The sequence below is a fragment of the Pyxicephalus adspersus genome, chromosome 1 (genome assembly GCF_032062135.1).
Source record: "Pyxicephalus adspersus chromosome 1, UCB_Pads_2.0, whole genome shotgun sequence".
Taxonomy (NCBI): domain Eukaryota; kingdom Metazoa; phylum Chordata; class Amphibia; order Anura; family Pyxicephalidae; genus Pyxicephalus; species Pyxicephalus adspersus.
The window spans coordinates 85554346-85575635 of record NC_092858.1 but is presented as its reverse complement, the minus strand read 5'-3'; the positions used below and the strand labels follow the sequence as shown (position 1 = coordinate 85575635).

Here is a 21290-nt window from a genome sequence, read left to right as displayed (position 1 = left end):
GGATATAACAGACCCAAAATTTTGCATATTTTGGAGGGGTAAACGTGTTATGTGAACTATTGTGTTAACCAATCATCTAATTGCAACAATAGCATGAGCCATGCCACTCTACAAACTAATCCAATGTATATAATATATATTAGGGATTGCCACACCCCATAAAACTTCAGTTCATCTGGGGTACTATTTTGCAAACTTGTAAACAGAGGTGGACCTGATGGGGAACAGGGAACTTTTTTAAGGCCACACCACCACATACCAAATCTAGCCAGAAACTGGATTGTTTCACACTTCAAAGCCCTCAATTGAGATAAAATTTGCGGGCCACAATGCAAATAGGATGTATGTTTAAAACTAGAATAGAATTTAAAATTAAATTAAATTGTAACCTTAACATGCAAATGCACTAAATAAAAGAGATGACACATTTCTGCACTCACTATTTGATGCTCATTTTATTAATGCAACATTCAAAACTAAAGCTATGATGCAGTGCTGGCCAGACATATATTGCTCCCCGCTCACCATTACTGTACCAAAGAGCAGAAACTACACCATACAATGCGTCCTGTCAGTTGTAGGAGTCCATTAACCTTTTTTGAATCCCAGTAACTCTGTAATGGATGCTTCCAGAGAAATGCACTTCATAGCCAAGGGGAAAATGTTCTTACTTCTACATCTTCAGGTCCCTACAGTTCCCCAATCCTGAAAAATTAGGGATCACAGAATGTGGGTGGCTAGATATGTGTGACAGGATAGCATGGTATAATAGCTATAGTTTTTCGTATTTTGTGATGGCGCTGCAGCAATACAATTTTAGGGGGAGTTAGCCACAAGAGTCCTGCACAGGCAGTAGTGAGTGGTACAGAGTGTCTCCCCCTGGGTTTCAATGACATGAGGAATAGGTAACCGCACCACAACCACACCACCTGTTTGAACCCAGCCTTGAAGTTTTGTAAACGTGCAAAATTATGTTTGGGGCAGTATCCTAATGCTTGTTGCCATGAAAGTGGCCCCCGGGGGTCCCAAACCTGCAAACTCATTTTGGGGACCCTGGTCCTAAAATAGCCCCCCTTATTGTGAAAATATCCCTGATTGTTGTAGGATTCTATGCTTGTGACCCCATACTCTTCTAAAGATAGTGTTTTTATTTTTATTTAAAGCAGAAAGCCAACTTAGGTAAAAACAAAAGATGAGGGTCGAATGGGTACATAATAAAATTGGTAAGTCATAGTTAGCAAATTAGAGTGGTATCAAAACATACAGTCAGTAAATAAATAAAGAATGATTACTAATTGACTAGTAGGGCTCTGCTTTGCACATTGCTCTTTGTCTTATTATTTTGAAAAACCCTTATTATTCTTGTCCGGAATGATGATTCCCAGCCTTCAAAGCATTTTTGTTTTGCCAAAAACAAGCGGGCAACAAGTCAGTACTCTTGATGTCTATGCTTGTCTTTGATATATCCAAGTAAAAATAGTCCAAAGACTGGGTTTTTTTGCAGGACAATTATTTTGTATTAAACATGATTCTCAGATAAGGTACTGTCTCATTCCTTGAAGTTAGGTACCCATTTAGCTAGACACAAATCACCTACTTGGTGGTTTTTCGTTAAATCTTTCAAAAAGTTACGTTAGGCGAAACAGTATGTGCTGGGAACGTCAATCATGTAAGTATTTGACGTAGCCTCATTTACCCGATGCATTTCGCCCAATCCAGGCTTCCTCAGGGTTGGTCCTACGTGTACTGAAGTTCAAAGCACTGATTTTTGGATTTATCTAGGTATTCAATAAACATATGTTCACAGGAACACATTACTTTAACAAACTATTCCATTTCTTTTTCCTAAAATTTTCCGAATTTTAAATATGGTTGTCTTTGGTCATTTGAAAAGTATTAGAGAATCTGGATCAGCAAAACTGCTAGCAGGGCTGGATTTATGCTTTATGCCCTTTTAGGACAAAATGTCTTGGATTGAGTCAGCTGACCAGTAAGACAGAATGCTAACTGGCTGAATGAGACAGACTGTTTACATTTTGTCATTAAACCTTGAACCAACAAGTAGGACCTTGGATGGACACAGTAGGAACATAGCACACCATCAACAAAAAATATACCAGGTTTTTGGGGACAGTAAAAATAAGGACACAGTGGCATAGTGTAATAATATCAATTAATAACATGATATGCAAATGGCAGTGTGCCACCTCTGACAGTCTAGCCTCCTTCATCATGTCCTATATTGATGATGAAGAAATCCTGCCCCAACAGCTGGGCATCTAGCATTTTTATAGTGAAATCAACAATGACAGCCTATGTAGTTATTTCATGCCTTCTTACCATTATGTATTTGTTATTTCCCTTTAGGGCCCACAGAAGACTGAGCAGCTCAGTATCACCTCCTCCAAAGAAAAGAAAGAAGAAGAAATCTGGACATAAAAGGAGTCGGTGAGCAGACTTCTTATCCATCTCCCAGTGTTCACTTTATGTCTGCACTTAATCAGGCAAACCTGCTGGACCACAGCCACCAGGAAAAGCTAATGATAAATTGGCAAGGTTTAGAAACTATTACTGACTCACTGCAATGCAGTAGCCTAAATTTTGTTTTTAATTCCTTATTTTAGTGGAAGGACATTATCTCTAAACATGAATAAAGAGTGACCAGGAATATCAGTCAATAAACAGCCTTGTACAGAAATTTAGACATGAAATATAAAATATAGATGAATTGATAAAGACTATTTTTTCAGTAAGCAAGCAAGATGATGAATGTAACATAAATACCTTTATTATATTAAGCATGTCATTGACAACAAATGAGGGATCAAGTGCACATCTGAATTAAATAATAACATTTTTTGTTTTTGATTTTAACATATACATACAGTTGATGTACTGATCCTGTATGCTGAATTAAAAAGAAATTGTCTGCATTGGCACAGCTTTAAAGCTCAACTCCAACTCAAATGTGTTTCTTGGTAATGGATTGAATGGCTGGGGGTTAAAATCTCAGCCTTTTATTGCTGTGTCTTCACTGGGGAGATTTCCTTTTAATTCCTGTGAAGAAGACCCCCTTCATTGGCTCAAGAAGGCAGTCTTCCCAGTGTTGGCAGGGACATTAAAAAAGGCTTGACATAAATTCTAACCCGTACCTAGTTAGAAAAGTATTTTAATACCATCTTCAGTGTTCTCCCCAGAAATTTTTTTCAGCCGGGTGGTAGGAAGCTGTAGCCGGGTGGTAAAAAAGGGGGTGTGGCAAAACACAGCAAATTTAGTGCTCCAAGTTGTTTATGCCTCGGGTATCCGGTAACTTCTTGTTTCAGTGTTCTAGGTATAGATTTGTGACAGGTAGGTATATATTTAGGGGCCCCACCCCAATGCTCCTTGCTATGTTAGTGGCCCCCGGGCCCAATTTGCACTTTCAATTTAGGACTCCTAGTTGCACTTTTCTCTGAAACAGCAACCCCAAGGTTCAATTTTCATAACTTTACATTTGTGACCCCCATATCTTGAAATTCTTTAAAGCTGGGGGGCTGATATTGTAATAACTAGTATCTATGAGGGTCCCCTGTACACCCTGCAAATTACAAATCATTGTGACATACATATTAGGAGATATGGAGGTTTGTACACACAGAGCTGTGAGGATGCAGAATGACATGCAGAGCTAGAGGTGGATACATGTCACAGGCAGAGCTCGTACTAGGAGATGGGGGCGGGGCTGCCTGTGTCTCCTTCACATGAAGGCTGAACTGTGTGCTCGACGGCAGCAATCATTTGAATGGATGACACAGAGCACGGAGCAGCCTCACTGAGATCCGTGCATCCGAGGATGAGAGCTGCCGAGAGCTGGGCGGGGTATTCAAATAGCCGGGCGGAGCAACCGGCTAAAAACCTTTGGGGAGAACTATGATCTTGCTTCCTTTTTCCCCTTTGGAGACTTTTACAGCAATACATTTTCTCGTAGTAGGTTTTAACATTTCAGGGTTGAAATACCTTTTGTACCAAGTGGAAATAGTTTTACATTTACTCCTAAAAAGATAAAAATTATATGTTTTGTGTGTGCATGTGTGTCTGTCTATATGTATATTTCAAAGCAGATATGTGTACATGAATCATGAGTCTTGGATAAAAAAGATATTTAAAAAATCTCATAAAGGCATAAAGAAACATGAAGATTAACTGAAGCCGCACACCAATAATGTTTGAAGAAATATGAAGTAGTAATTTGAAACTGAAATATGTGCAGCAGATCGACATAATGGTAGAACATCTTTACCCAGAGCAACTAACATGATAAGGTTGAGTTATTTGGGAGTATTTGTCCATATTTATTATTGGACACATATAATATGTGCATATTATTTATCAATTTAAATTATAGTTGTTGGAATATTACTGCAGATAAAAGTGTTTTTCACTTATACCACGTTTTTTACATTGGTTTAATTAAATCACAAGTATAGGTTTGCAAAAAAAGGGGAATATTTTAAAATGTTCTTTTTTTTATTAACATTTTATTTTTATTTTAATTTTATTTTTAACACATGTTTAAACATTACAACAGTTGGAAACCAAAAGAAAAGGGGGGGTATTCAAGGGGGAAGTTGGTGGAGGGGGGACCAGAACTAAACAGGAAGGAGAGTGTCCCAAGGTTATACAAATCCAAAAAGTCCTGAGTAGCAATAGATCCAAAAAAGTCCCAGCTGCATTGATATTAGTCCAGTTCAGATGAGGTGGTACCTGTGAAGGAGTCCTTACTTATAAAGAAGAAAAGGAAGGGTTAGGAAAACAGGCCATAATATTTAACACATCCATGACCCAGTAGGGTTTATATTCATCAGATTCCTGAAATGCTATCCAAGGAGCCCAGGTAGATAAAAACTTCTCGGTTATATCATGTATGCCAGAGGTAAGATCCTCCATCAACATAATTTCGTTAACCTTATGAAGCCCGAGTTTAACAGTGGGAAATTTGCTCTTTCTCCATAGCCCCGGAATACAGGCTTTGGCCACATTCAGGAGGTGTCTAAGCACCAAATTCTTGTATACTTTCCGTGGCCAGTCGTTAAGGTGGAGATGAAAAAATGTCGGGTCCTCAGGGATCTCCTGAACAGACATTTTCTGACAAACTTCTCTGACCCTTGCCCAGAAACCCCAAAGTACAGGACAGGACCAAAATATATGTAGCATAGATCCCTTGGCATGCCACACCTCCAACACAGCCCCGACTCTGCCGGGAACATAACATGTAGCCTGTCTGGGGTTAGATACCGAAGGGTAATCCCAATATATTCGTGGAGGAAGGGATTCCGCAGAGAAATTAAGGGTTAGTATGAAGAGTAATGGAGACAGGGGGCATCCTTGTCTCGTGCCATTAGAAATCGGTAGAGATTTTAAAAAAAAGCCATTTACTCTGGACTGAAGCCATTGGTTGGATGTATAATGAACCAATCCAGGACCTCATATTGTCTCCCAGTCCAATATGTTGTAGGGTTTGCATCATAAACTGCCAATCCACCCTGTCAAATGCTTTCTCTGCGTCGGTTGACAGGAGAAAGGCAGGGGCCTGGGATCGCTGGGTGGCTAAGATCCAGTTGACCGCTCGAATGGTGTTGTCCCTAGATTCCCTAGTGGGGACAAACCCAACTTGGTTAAAGTGTATCAATTTACAGAGTAGGGGTTGCAATCTACTAGCCAGAATTTTTGTAAACAATTTCAAGTCTTGGTTAAGTAATGAAATTGGTCTATAACTAGTGCATACTGAGGGGTCACTCCCTTCCTTGGGAATTACTGATATGTGGGCGCTAAGGGAACCCTTAGACATTTTCCCTTCTGATAGGAGCGAGTTATAAGCTGTCAGAAACCAGGGTGAGAGAATGCCCAGAAAGGTCTTGTAGTAATTTAAAGTAAAGCCATCAGGCCCAGGCGACTTTCCTGTGACAGTAGATTTTATGCCTCTTTAGAGTTCAATGTCTGTAATAGGGGTTATCAGGGCCTCAATATCAGTTTGGGATAGTTGCAGCATGCCAAAATTGGCTATATAGTCTTTGATCCTAGTCAAGCTCTCTTAGGTAAAGCCTTTCCTTTGTGCTTTTGGGTTTATATTATAAAGGGACTCATAATACTCCCGAAAACAAGCAGCTATATCTTTTACTAGATTGACCTTTTCACCCTCTTTGTTAATTATGAGGGGAATAAAAGAGCGCACTCTCCGGGCCCTCAGAGAATTAGCTAGGATTCGGCTGCTTTTATTACCATATTCATAGAAGGTTCTTCTACATTTTGCCAACATCGCCTTGGCTTTGCCCAAGCAGAGGGAAGCTAGCTTCTCCCGCAGTAATACCAGCTCCTTCCCTACTGTTTCATTTAGAGTACGTTTGTGGGTCCTTTCCAAGGTTTTTTAAAATATTCTAATGCTATGCATTAAAGTAGCCTGCAGTACCTAGAGCCTATTGAAAAGAAAAAAAGGATGTACCTAGTTTCATCAATGCTTAAAACATATTATTATGGGCAAGAGAATAGCAATAATTTTATTATAAATTTCTTACTGCTCACACTGTATCACAAACATTTATAGATCAGCTGTAGGTACGTAGTGAAGAAAGAAAACAGTTGTATATTTAATAATTTTATGTACTATATAGAACATAATTGTTTTTGTATCTGAACAAAAACCATGTAGGAGAGTTCATAAATTGTACAGAGCCATTAGAAAGATTGCATTTATATAATATATATTGTAATGTAATATTCTCTCGACATATTCCTATTTGTCAAACTGGCGTGTTGTTAATGCCGGCTTACCTGTTTAACCACATTTAAATCATTCTACATCTATCTGGAAAAGAAATTTACCCAAAAATATGTTACAATACTTGTTCAAAGTATTAAGGTGCACTTTCCTTCATATTACTTCACTATTTAATAAAGTTTGGCATTAGTTAGCACATATCATTGGAACATCTTAGTATGTAGTATCTCAGGCATACAATTGACAAAACCTAACTAAGGTTATATGGAACTAAGATTTTAATTATGGTTACATGGCTTCAGAGTAAAAAATCCTATCGGTTTATGTGACTTTAGAAGAAATTACTTTTGAGTATTATGTATAACTTTCCCCAACTGAATAATCCTACGTGCAAAATTCCATCAGGTGCTACATGTTTATAGGTTTCCATCTATGAACTACCTGCTTGAAAATATTGGGTTCAAATAAAGTCTTTGTCTTTGTCAGCCTATTTTTGAGCCTATCTTTTGAGGAGTTGCTAATGTTATTTGGGTTATATTTGAGTTAATAGAACAACTTCTGCTTTCACTTTTAGACTTTTAGACTTTTAAAATGTAAGGCAATAAAATCTATGAAATTAAAGTGTATGTGATTGGTGCTATTGTTAACAAAGGTACATTATAGCAATATATTATTAACACAGAAGGATGGAGATCAGAGATCTGGGACACAACCTTTGGGTAGCATTAGCAATTAAACACAGACTGTGGCAAATGAAAACAGTCATGAGAAACAAGTGGTTTTTGATAGGCAGTAATTATCATAAACAACAAAACAGAGATGTGAGCAGTACAGCAGAAAAGATTCAGCTAAAGGTTGTAAACTTAGATCAGTGGATACCAGATGTGTACAGAATATTGGCAGTTTCATGTACCTATCAAAAATATCAAAGTTGCTGGTTATTAAGGAACTTTCACTACAGCCACCCCCCCCTGTTTTTGTCAGAGCAGTTGGCAAACTAGGCACAGTACCAGAACACCACACTCATCCCTTTGCAATACTGGTGAGGATGATATATTAGAAGAACCCGTATATTAAATCTGAATAAACTGTCTCTGTATTTAGCCTGAGAATTTTTGCAAATCTGTGCAGCTGGTGCAGATGCATTTTAGTCATGTTCATACAAGTAAATTGTATCGTTATTATTACCTTTACTCTAAACATTTATTTTTTCCTTGATTATATCCCTATTGCTCCATGTCTCCTTGCAGTGCTTTCTGAGTGCATGTCATGCAGATGTTAGGTAATCAACTACTTTTACCTTCCTGCTGTCAAAGTACAGTGCTGTCAAGGAGTTGCTTACTATAGCCCTGCTGTTAATTACTGCTTTTATAGGAGGAGCTGGGGAGTGGCTTTGTGCTGCCTGTTGATGTCGAAAATTGGAGCATCAGCACACATACCCTGATTTCCCTAAAATAGGCTACAATATATATAAATACAAGAGGTGATCATTTAAGGAAAGCTATCTCTACATGAGAAATTGGGGTCAGTGGTTCTAAAGGAAGTGGAGGCACAAGAAATTTAAGATAGAATTTAGGGTTTGAAGAGTTATGATGATGTTCCTTCCAGAAGATGATGACATGACTATATTTGAATAAATGTTGATTTTTTGCATTTTGGAGCAAAGCCTAATATAAGACACTGTCTTATTTACGGTGAAACAGGGCACCTGTAATCCCAGCTGGGAAGCTGGTTACATTGGAACTACAGGGAATGCCGGCAAGGCAGTGTAGCCACCCTCCTGGTGATTGAAATAGGAAAAAAATAAGCAAAGAGACTGTAGAAATAAATGGGTATACAAACCGCAAAACACCTTAAAGAATGCAAAACTAGTATACATTTTTCATAAAACTTTTAAACACAAGTAGGGGAAATATGTAGAGCTATCTGTCTTTTGCTCTGTTTGCTGTGACAAATAAATATTTAGGCCTACTTATAACATTTAAGGATTCTTTGCATTCTATGATAGGATAGGCCAGCATTATTATTGATGCCATTCTGTCAGAATAACCTGTCTGAGAAGCTTTAAAAGGTTTAGATTTTTAGTAAAAAAAAAAAAAAAAGAGTCATTCTGACATCCAGCGAAATGGTGTAATTTTTTTAATAAAAGAATAGATTGCTCAAATTTGTCTCTTCTCTCTGCTTTCGTGTGGACCTGGAAATACTAGCAGGTTTCAGAGGAGATAAATAAAAATGAAGGTAAATAATTAAGTGAGCATTTTTGTTTTTCTAAAACATGCAATTAGTATGATGTATAAGATGAAGTAGAATAGCAAAAAAAACTTAGGAAGGTATTTAATAGAGTACCCTGCCATATACGATTACAGTATATATATAATGACAGAATGCAACAATAAATATATATATCAAGAAATATACTTGGTATTTCATATTGAATTAAAGTAAACCTGTACTGTTTGAAATATGCAGACCGCAACTGCCTACTTCTGCAAATAAATACAAATTGACTGTTTGACTTTGGTTTTATTAGTTTTTGTATTACTGTCAAGCATGTAGCAAATAAAGTAAGAGCGAGGCTGGAACCTCTGATTTCAATACTTGTTTCAGATCAGAGCTTGATAAAGCATTGAGGCCACTGGATTATTGTTAGCCCAAGAGCAAACCTTTTATTGGGGAAACTAGCAATACCAAGCATCTTTTATTTAGCTAGTAATCATGGATTTCATCCACAATATAAGTCAAAACTAATATATTAGCACATACATTCATATACTGCACAATGATGTACTATTAGAGTTATATACTAATAGTTCACAAAATGTTAAAGTGATCTTTGGACACCTTGTGAGCATTTACATTCTGGTACATGTTTTGCAAGGCATATTTCAGGCTTAGAAATAGATTTTCAGGTTTAAGCAGCTATTTAGCATTAGTGTCACTGGCAGAATCAAATAATGACTGCAAAGAACATTAGTAGGTATTGACCAATATATTTACTTCAAGATACTTGGTCTTTCTTTTTAAAAAGATATAATAAATGTCTTAAATGGACAATGCATGTGACGTCTATTGCCAAACCTTTTTCTTCTCTTATTAGGATGCAATCTGTGTTTTAGCCATACTTTCATACTGTAAGTTGTTTTCTCATCTTAAGTTTCAATAGAGAAATGTAATCATGCCCATTATCCATCATGCTTATGGAAGACTTTTATGGCACCTGAAATGTAGAGAAAGACAGAAAAGCATGAATATGTCATTTTAATTACCAGAAAATGATGTCCTGGGTTTAATTTGCTTTTAAGGGAACTTCCTAGTTTAGAACTTTTCCTATTACTTTTTTCACATTACTTTTTTACTACATCTTCAATAGAAAAAAATATGGTAAAGCATACTTTCTAGAGCCAGGTTTGCTTAGGAGCTGACTTTTAATCCTTTATCCATTGTGTTGGTTAGTAAACTTTTGATAATGATAATGATAACAAAGCCATTAAAAAAGCCCAGAACCCAACTTTAAATGATGAGATGAGATTAGCAGAGCAGATGAGAGTCTGGGCTGACAGACAGCCCTGCATATCACATGAAGAGCTTTTCAGCTTGAGTTTTTGGCCTTCTGACTTTTTCTAGTAATAAAGCACTGCAACATATAGACATTCTGGACCTGGATTCTGACAGTCACATGCTCAAGCACATTCTAAAATAGGAATCTTTCATCTTTCCGTTGTAAATTTACTGAATAATTATATAGGCCGAACTTCTAATGAAGGGAAATCAAAACACAAGCCATCAGAGCCAGATGATGAGTGGTGCTAGATGTGAGTGCCATTTCCCCATCCACATAATTGATCCTGATGGGTCGATTTACATGTGATTGCTTTTAAACATGATTTTTTTGGAAGTGTATCTGGGCTAGGAATGCTGTAGTAAATCATTCTATAATGGTGTATTGTAATACATCGAATGTTCCCTATTGAATTGTTTGCATTCCTCTATTTGCTTCAATTCACCTACTATTGTTAGCCACAGTTTTCTGTTCAACTAAAAATTAGTTTTCTGGTCTGCTTGGCCTTCAGTTTTAAAAAAAGGAGAACTCAAGGGTTCTATGTTGTAAGTATAAGACAGACCTAATAATTTATTATTATATAGACATGGACATCAACAAAATCCCATTAACAAAATTTTAAATTAGTTTCCGTGCCTAGGGTGACCACTGTTCTCTGCATAAATGAGCAGAAAGTAGGAGCAAGCCGAATAGGACGAGGAAGACCATTCCAGAGAGTTGGAGCAGCTCTAGAGAAGTCTTGTATCCTTGCATGTGATGAGGTTATGAGTGAGGAAGTCAGTAGTATGTCATATAACAAAAAATACAGTGACTCATGCAACAAAAACATTCCTACTGTTCTTTCTCCTTGAAGATTATAATGGCAGCTTAAGCCAACTTCTTTGTATGCTCAAACTGAGCTTTGTGTCTATGACATGAGAGATGTACTACAGTCAAAATAAAAATTGAATGAAGCATTGAAAGCATTCAAACAGTAGAGCCAACATGCACAAGGCCTGAAACTTTTATCCACTCATACTGTAGCTGTGGTGCTACAGTATGTAGAGAATTCTTATTGCTTACCAGTTAGTAATGCACATACTGTTTGCCAATCGTTGTCTCCTTCATACAGAGGGTCTGATTTATTAAAGCTCTCCAGGGCTGGAGAGGATATGCTTTCATCAATGAAGCTAGGTGATCCATCAAATGTAGAATGGATTTCTTGAAATGTTTTGAATCCTGGACCAAATCCATTTTGCTGGATCACCCAGCTTCACTGATGAAAGTGTATCCTCTCCAGCCTAGGAGAGCTTTAATAAATCAGGCCCAGAAATCTGATGTTACTAAGTGCCAGTAAAGTTTCTTTGTCACTTTTACTGGTTAGATTCAGAAACTGCTTGGATGTTTTAATATAATTGGTAATAAAGGAAGCTGGACATTCCAGGATTCAGGATGTAGAGTACTATAATTTCCATGTGGAATTGTCTAGAATTGCTTATAAAAATGGATATTTACTCAAATAATTGTATTTTTATTTTATTGTTACTGAATGTGATGGGGGTATGCTAAGGACTGAGTTATCTGTTCTTAATTCTAGTTGTGATAGTTCATCTCCAGTGCGAAAGGAAAAAAAGAAGAAAAGTGGCAAAAAGCACAAAAGAGACAGGTAAAATCATTCACCTGGTCATATAGAAATTTATATATATACGTTTAGGATTCAATGTATGTATCTGATGTCATTGTGACTAATCCAGTATAAATGTATGAGAGTCTGTCAGTTGGTTTCCTGATTATATGATCACTATGACAACCAGTTATACTGATTATTGCCACAATTATTTACAAATAAAACCTTTCTTTAGGATTTTAAGATTTTATCTGTTCAAATCAGATGAGTCTTAGTCTTTTCACATAATATTTGTATGAAATAGACAGCATTTTTCAATGCCTATGCTTATTTTCATCTGAAGTGGGCCTGCAATCTGATTGTAACATCATTCCTAATAGTCTTGCTAAGATAGGACTAAGAGAATAGCTGACATGCTTCCCTGAAATGCTGGAATGTGGCTATAGAGGAAGTATTTGTGCATGAGATAAGGTTTCGATTAAAGCACATTATTAGCTTAGGAGAGAAGTGGAGAGAGTGGCTATAAGATTTTTATGTATGACATCAGACATTTAGGTGGCACATAAATAGTGTACACTAACTTAAATTTTATGATTAGGTTGAATAAAATCTATAAAAAATATTTCTAAGGCGGAACAGCAGATAAGTAGTTGTAGGGATACATAGGTCTTGCTTCAGCATTTATGATGATCTGTAGAAATAGTAATTCAGTGGGAAGAATACCAGGATACAGGATATTGTCTTGGTCAAGGCAAGATAATAAGATGGCATGGGGCAAGGAGATTGGTGCTCCCCTTGAGTTTGAATGTGGTGTATTTAAGGACTGTTGCACAAGTAAATTTGATATGACAAGGATTTTTTTTTGAGGAACAAAGATGAGGATTAAGTCAAAGGTTGACCTAAAAAAAAGTGTTTTTGTAAGATGATGGTGGGATGATGATGACTTTAGTTAGATAAAGATCTTAACCGGTGGTTTAGAAAGTGCCCATATATTGGGGTACAATAAAGGAAGCAATATACAAGACAACTCAAAAAATGCCTAAATTCTAAAAACTAACATGATAGATGAACACTTAAGGCCACTCTGTAGAAACCTGCAATGTCAAAAAAACAATAGTCATAGGTGTCAGTGTGGTAAAATCATGCAGCATGGGGAAAAGCACTGAAGTCTACTGTTATTTGAACTGTATGGAGCACAGGGGCTTTCTGTGTACCAAAATAGGAAGCCTAAAAGTCTTTACAAACTACTGATGTTTTACACGTTTGTTATAGTTATTTCAGATGCTATTTTTGGGTAGTAACATAAATCATGTTTCTTTATTATATACATAGTCTCTGCTTTTTAATTTGCAGTGCTATACAGTAGTCATTGCTTTTCTTCCCCTGTTCACAATTATTTATACTTTTATATATAGCACTCATATCTTATCTCTAATTAAATGAGCCACTGAGAACCCACTAATGGCTAATCTATAATCTATAAAACTCTGTATTTAATACAAATTCAATTTTAATGTTTCATTAGAAATTACTTTTACATAAAAATACAATTACAACTCAAATCATATACTTACTTTAAATATGTTATACTTACCTTTTTAGGTATTTCCTCAGATCTACCATAGTGGACTTTTGAAAAATTGTATTGGCTATTTATATCTCAATTTTCCAGGTTTAGTTTCATTTTTTGTTACTTATTGTTTTAGAATGCAAAAAAATATGTCTTATGTGTCCAGTATCAGACAGTTATAGCAGCTGTAATGACCTTTGCACTTTGTGCTAGATTTGTGAAACATGTTGTTGATCTTTAATGAGCAAGACTTTTAAATTCTGTATAATAAGGTAATTACATCTGTTTGACCTGCTTCTTGTTATTAGAAAAAAGATACTTTCTTGAAGTGTAAGGCTAAGATATAGTTGTTTTTCCAGGAATGCCTTAATAAGCCACATATGAACAGTACAAAAAAGAAATTATCACTTTTCAGTGGAAAGATAATTAGGTTTCTTTGTATTTTGTTGAACAGGTTTATTGTACTAATCTCCTTATTTTTAGTATTTTCATTTATCCTTTTTTTGTATATATTCAGCCCCATATGTAGGAGAGAACATAAATTAACATAAATCTTTTTGAATGTATTCCTATTCATTTTTTAAAGGTCAAATTCAGGGTCGAGAAAGAAAAGAAGACACAGGTAGGTTATTTTTTTAATTATATTATTCCAGTATACAATCTTAAAAAGTACAAAGGCATTGAAAATTTACGAGTACAACCAGGTCATTATTATATGGTTTCAGAAAAGAAAAAAGTGGGAACCATTTGATCACCTAAGTTGAGATAAAAGGATGAGAAGGATAATGGGGTGGAGAGTCTATTAACACCAGAACCCATTAAGAATAAGAGGAAGGCTCAATTATCATCATCAGAGATCATTTATCCATGATCCACCTAGTCAAAGTTTGAAGCTGGGGGAACACCAAGGACATTAGAAGATGACCAGGAGATAGGAGGACACATCCTTTACATATACCATGTGCTGTAACAAAAGCACTCATGAAAATGTTGTCAAAAGAAATTTGTGTCCGTGTGTCCCACTGTAATGATGCTTCAGCCCACTTCATTTCAAAAATTAAATAGAAATTTGTGTAATGTGGGTGTGAAAGACGAAAGCCTACCCTGAAGAATCATCTTTAACCCAACTGCAGATAGAATCAGGACAAACTATTTAGTCCCCCTCCAGAGCTGGTTATTCTGTCTCACCATGTTGAACCATCACCCACTCTGGTAAAAAGAGAAGGAAATAAAGTGCACTATGGTATCATAAGCCCAAGTTCTATTCAAGTTGCTAGGTTGTCGCCTTCAAAAAGTTTCCTACATTCTTTGGGCACTTGCTTTTTTTGGTTTAACCCCTAGGGTCTCCTATCGCCCCTGCAGTGTCTTAGGGGAATGTGTCATTGTTCGGTGTGGCTTTAAGTCATGGGTGGATTAGTTGGTGTGGTTTTGAGGTGTGTCATTTGGTAGGAGTGTACTGGAACCCTACATCATTGCTGGAGTGGCTTTGAGTGATTCTAATGCTTGTCAGTCATCAGTTCCGTTGGCACTTTCAGCTTAGGCAGAGGCTGCAGTATAGCAGAATAGCTGATGACATGACACAGTGACATCCCTGCACAAGTGACATTTCTATATATGTGACATCTCTGCACAGTGACATCCTTGGACCAGTGACTTTCACAGTGAAATGTGTTTATTTTTTTTAATTTTGGAGATTTTCCTAGAAAATAAATGCCTGAAACTGCTTGCAAAAATGCTTGCCCAAGCGTTTGTAATTGGCACCAATAATTTGGAGGCACCAAACTGCCCCTGGATTCTACATGAAAAAATGTATGGCAATGCTGTCACATAAATTACTATTCATGGATGAAAGCTGACATATCCCCAAAAACATGCAGTTAGGGTAATTTGCTTCGCCGTAATATTGCTCTTAAACTGTGTTATTGACATATGCCTATGGTAAGGACATTAGATTGTGAGCCCCTCTGAGGGAAAATTATTAATATGACTATGGACTTTGCAAAGCACTGTGTAATATTCAATGATCTATAAATACAAGATAATAATAATATATAAAATTCAGTTGCTGGAGTTATGTTCTCAGAGCATAAAAAGCGGCCTATATTGGGCCACACAGAAGAATCAAAGAATCACACATAGAATCAAAGGGGAGATTGTTACAGCTGGCCGGCCGATGAAAGAACATTATTTGTACTTTTAAAACTTTACTAGAATTATGCATATTTTATATCTTTATTTATGTTCTACATTATCTTTATCTTTTGATAGCAAGGACTTTTATTGTTTTTACATTTAAAAAGTAGTTAAAATTGCAAGAAACTTATTTCCCCCATGGCCATCATTGCCTTCTATTTCTGTCTGACCTTGATGCAGTCATCACAGGGTAAAGCATATTGCAAATGTTTTCCTGGCTTTGACAACATTAAAATTTCATCCCTCTTGCAATTAAAGCATCATTCCCCTTTCAATGGGAAAATGTAAAGATCATTCACCACCTACAGACATATTTGATGTAACTGAGAAAAAATGTGCACAATTACAAGTATTTTTATTAGTCATTATCTCATGAACTCTTACTTTTAGCAGTTACCAGAAATTATGTAACTAGGATGACCTATTCCATACTTTAGGTCTTGAATGGCTACCACAGCATTGGTTTTACAATAATTCCATAACATTGTTACCTGGGAGAAGTAGCTTCAGTCTTACTATGGCAACAGCCAGCCTCTGCCTATTATAGTAGTAGTATATTAGAATAAATGCTGTATCAAAGCAGGCATGCTTTGAATTTTTCATAGGTAAGCTCTATTAAAGGATAATTCCATTTGTGGAGCCTAACTTCAGTCAACATATTTTTCTTAGGGACACTTATTTAAAGAAATGAAGGGATCAGTCATAACTTAGGAAGGTACAAATGACAATAAAACTTTTTTTAAAGTTCTGATTCTTCCTGATTATATTGGGATATGTCTTTGTTTTTTGTTTTTGTTTTTGTGTACCTGTTTAAAAATGTTTTGGCTGGAGCTTGGATTTAATGGAATTTTTCTTTTTTTTTATATTCTGCTTATTCTTAATAAGATAAATATATATATCACATTTCAAACAGCCACCTAGGAAGCTGTACATCATATATACTGTATTGGTTTATTTACAATGGGTGCAGCTCTGTTTGACCTAGCCATTAAAGTGGTTATTTTGTCCATTACATTATAAAAAATTACCCACCTGTGGGTCACAATAACATAAGTAGCAGTATACACTGTATGACTTTATACACTTACTTGTATGATTTGGAGAGTTGGTCTATTTCTTCTTGTTTCTTTGTATGGTCTATGCATCGTTGATCTAATAAATAGGTTCTACACTAGTAAGTGTAGCTGTTCATTTTATGGTGCCAAGGTCATTGCCTGCAGTTTGCAGCACTTACTAAAGAACCATACTGCGAAGGAAAGGCAGTACAAATATAACTGTTAAACAATAGTCTACTAAGAAATGGGTGGGAGCCATTGACAGAAGAGATGATAACAAGTATAACAGAAAATTACCTCTAATTGGAAAATAGGGCACCTGCAAAGCAGAACAAATAGCACTATTCATTTGAAGATTGGACTAGGAAAGAAAATACGCTCTTAGCTGCTTAGCTATTTTGCTGTCAAGTGCTTTCCTCTTCTGTGCTGTAAACTGAGATTAGACTTTAACTGTAGCTGGATATAACCATAGGATGTATGTAGATGTATAGTTCTCTGACTTTAGCATCACATTTGTTTTCTCTTTGCATGAATTGTTACTAAAGCCTCAAACTGAGGAATAAGGAGGCCTATTTTTATAATAGCAGGACAGTTAAAAGAACTGTTTATTTGTGCTGCTCTGTGCAATTCCATTAGTAGGTGCAAAAAGTTGAAATAATTTTCTGGAATATACACATTTATTGAATATGTTAGTTTTCATTGTAACAAATTAATGAAAAAAATAAATACTGATAGTGAAGAAAAACATGGCACAAAATGATGGGACACATAATTAAATTATTAGCATATAGTTAGGAGATTAGATTGCAGATTTATCATGGAACTGCAGTATATGCTGACATTGTGGTTTTAAAATTCAAATATAAGAAGACTTTGCAAAATTCTTTAGAACACATTAATTCAATTTTACCAGCTGTGATTTTTAAGGAAAAAGATGCATGCCAAAGCAATCTAACCAGTCATTTAGCATGCAGATTGACTGTTCATTCATAAAATAGGCGTTTAGTTTGCAGTCAATGACACAAATGTGAATATTATGAAAGCAGCCATTGAACTAGTGCTAAGGGATAATATTGCAGTCACTGACACAAATGCTGGAATATTATTGTGGTCACTAACTCCAATGCTCAAGGATTTTATTGTGTCCCCTGCAATCGATGGGGGGGATAATATTGCAGCCACTGATGCAAATATGGGGCGCTTTTTGTGGGCATTGACACCAATTTGGTGTTTATTACTGTGGTCACTGACTTATTTAACATATTTATTTAACTTATTTACATAAACTTATTTTTGTGGGGACTGACACTCATATGGGAGTTTTTATTGTGACCACTGAAATCAATGATGCATTTCTTCCCTTTTTCTTTTCAGCGTATTTTGTGGTACAGTGCAAAAAGTGTTCTGATACATTACAGCTCACTACTTTTTGATGCCTATTTGATTCAGTGCATCTCAACACACCAACACTGATGCTGATGAATTAATGGGATCATACTTTCACACAACTAGATGGCCCAAGTGCCTTTGGCAAATCAACCCCAATTTTTTACTGTAAAAATGTTTTAAATGTCTCTAAAGTAATGCTTTGTGAAACTTGTTTCAAAAAGAAAGTCAACCTTTTTCTTTATAAGCGAATAAAGTGCAAATCCACAGTCCAAATGATATCACCATTCCATACTTGTTACATTTTAACAACATGGCAGTGTAATTCAGACCCTACAGATATAGTATATGATTGAGTCCCAATGATATACTATAAGAGGCTTGATGGCTGCAATTTTAGAACTAGGTGAAATCTGAGGTGGTTTAGATTCCTTTTCAGTTAATATTTTTAGTTTTATATTGTTTGTATTTGTGTTCATCACTTTTCTGTTCTAATGGAATGATTTCCACCATAGTCACCATGTATCTAATCTAATACACAACAATTCAAATAATCAAGAGAACTAAAAACAATAGAATTTTCCCCAGAACCTAACTGCATTTTAGGCAAACACCGGTAAGTATGAAAATTGTTTCTTTGGTATTACCTTATTTTCGGAATATACCTTGTTTTGCATGAGAACTCCTGTGAAAGGTTGGTAGGAGTAAAGAAGTTAGGTATAATAATGAATATTCATGCACTAGTTAGTTCACATTTCCTTTTAATAATTGTACAGGAAAAGCTGGTTTTGGCACATCCATTGTGCGTTTACTAATACTATTACATACATTTCATAACTAATGAACATTTTCTACTTTAAAACTAACACGAATATTTGTTTTGTTACCTTACAGATCAAGAAGCCTCAAGAACAAAAAGAAAGATAAAACTAAAGACAGGAAGAGGTATGTCACATATTTGGCATTTGGTAATAATGCTAAATTTGGTATTTTGGTGCAAACCTAAAAAAATTTATATTTGAGAAGATGCCAAATCATGTTACCTACGTTTTAATGTTAACAAACATTGTTGCTCCTACAACTAATTAAACATTGATGCTAACTGCATTGTAAATTAGTCTTACCCTTTTTGCATTCAGCACTGCTAAACCTCCCCTGTAACATCTTTCAGCCAACTCCTGATACATCATTATCGTCACATCATTGCAAAGGACTAGCTTACTGACAGTTAGAATGTTAGACCAGTGGAAATGAGGAAACAACTCCTTTGGAGGGGGTTATATTATAAAAATAAAATTTGGAGCAATGGTGCTCCTATAACAGGAAGTGCCTGAACAAGGACCTTCATGAAAGGATCACCATGGATTCTGGTAATGAAAATTGCATACTGTAGAAGATTTAAAACAACATTTTTATTTAGAATACATGTCATAGTGGTCCTTGCATAATGTCCACCTAATCTTTAGATTACCCACACCCTAATGTAAACAAAAATAATCAAACTTTATGACAACAAAAAAATGACATGCTTCAAATCCCATCTTCTAACCATAGTGCCAAGGTGAGGATGGCATTTTAAATCTGGCAGGAAGGTGCTTCACTACAGCTCTGTGGAATTATATGTTAATAAAAGTTTTCTTTTTTTTAACTTTAGGCAAAAAGTGGGTGAGCTGTAAAGGGTGTCCATAATTATGCAAAAAACTAAACTATGTATGATCTATTGCCTGATTCCCACATCATACATGTATTTTAGAAAGTTAAAAAATAATGATACCTGCATAGTGAATAAATAATTGATTACCAACACATAATCTGTTTTTAAAGGCAATAAATATAACAAAATAACTATGCTGCATTCACAATTAGTTTTATTGTGTTGTTTCAGGCTTTAAAGTGCACACAGCTTCAGAAATGTCTTAACAATTGTATAGCCCTGTTCAGACATCCAGTGGTCAGATAATTGTCTCTGAAAACAATCTTTCATTATCGTTTCCAGTGACAAACGAATGAACGAGCTTTACACAAAGCTCTGTTCTTATCTATGAAGAGGAGGACAAATAAGTGACACCCCACGGTGTCTCCATTGAAATGCACCAGGATCTTTCCTGATCAGTTGGGACCGCTGTATACATGTCAGATTTTTGCACAAACTGTTCATTGCAGGCAAGATTCATCTGATGGATGTACATAGCATTTAAAATTAAAAAATATTTGTATATTGATAGATAATTGGACACACATAATAAAAAAATCTTCATAACATTTGAAAATTACATACAATATATTTTATTGCATTCTGACACATTTATGTGTTAAGGCCTGGTATATATAAATCTGTTAAGTATTTGTAATAGCACATCTAGGTTATATGTATGACACTGTAATCCATAGTGGTAAAAGCATGAATCTGGATTTTATCAGTTGAAAGCAATTATATAAAATTCCTATTGTGCTTTTAACAGTCAGGTTTGAATCACAGTTTGATGTGAATAGCCAATATTATCTTCAGCACTCTCAAGAGAAATGAGGCTGTCAAAGTAAATGTGTTGCTGGCTGAGGTATGCACACAGCAAACCAAACATGAAAATCTGTCACTGTGGTGTAAAAATGTGGTTCTATAATCAATCCAAATCAAAGAAGCAATAGATTCTAATATTTTCTACACTACTAACAAAAAGTATTATTATTGCTGTCTGAGATGTATTGTCCCCTGATTATTTTGTCCTAGCTACACATCATTAATTGAGGTATAAATCTACCTAATGAAGTCAAGTCTATCCGCTGGAGTGTCTTACAGAAGTCAGTTGTTTCAGCCTGCCTGTATTCCACAAAAGCTAAAAATGTGGGTGGCCATGTGTTGAAAAATCGTGTTTATTGATCAGTGGTTTTGAACTGTTTAAATACTTTTTACAATTTCTTGACTGCAGTACTGTCTTGACAGATCTCACAGTGGGTCAGTGGTGCGTAGAACACACAGACACAGCAGCTGTAGTTCTCACAGTCCATCACCTTCTTCCGACTACAGCACCTCCAAGTCCCCGTGCAGGTATGTGTTCATTTTACCAAGTGAAAGTTAACAATCAAGTTAACAATTGTGGAAAAGTGTTACACTGTGTTAGCTATAGCAGAAATTAATCATCTTAAATGTTTTGGAGTTCATACACCTT

At 35.8% G+C, this 21290-nt stretch overlaps 1 protein-coding gene across 1 annotated transcript in view; it reads left to right on the top strand.

Moving 5' to 3' along the window:
• The first annotated feature begins 1964 nt into the window (after window positions 1-1964).
• SRRM3 (serine/arginine repetitive matrix 3) overlaps window positions 1965-21290 on the top strand; it is a 53251-nt gene continuing 33925 nt past the window's right edge. Inside the window, exons 1-6 of the mRNA XM_072407166.1 lie at window positions 1965-1990; window positions 2368-2448; window positions 11890-11958; window positions 14076-14111; window positions 19018-19068; window positions 21065-21169. Of these exons, the coding sequence (XP_072263267.1) occupies window positions 1965-1990; window positions 2368-2448; window positions 11890-11958; window positions 14076-14111; window positions 19018-19068; window positions 21065-21169 (368 nt within the window). The remainder of the gene's footprint in view (window positions 1991-2367; window positions 2449-11889; window positions 11959-14075; window positions 14112-19017; window positions 19069-21064; window positions 21170-21290) is intronic.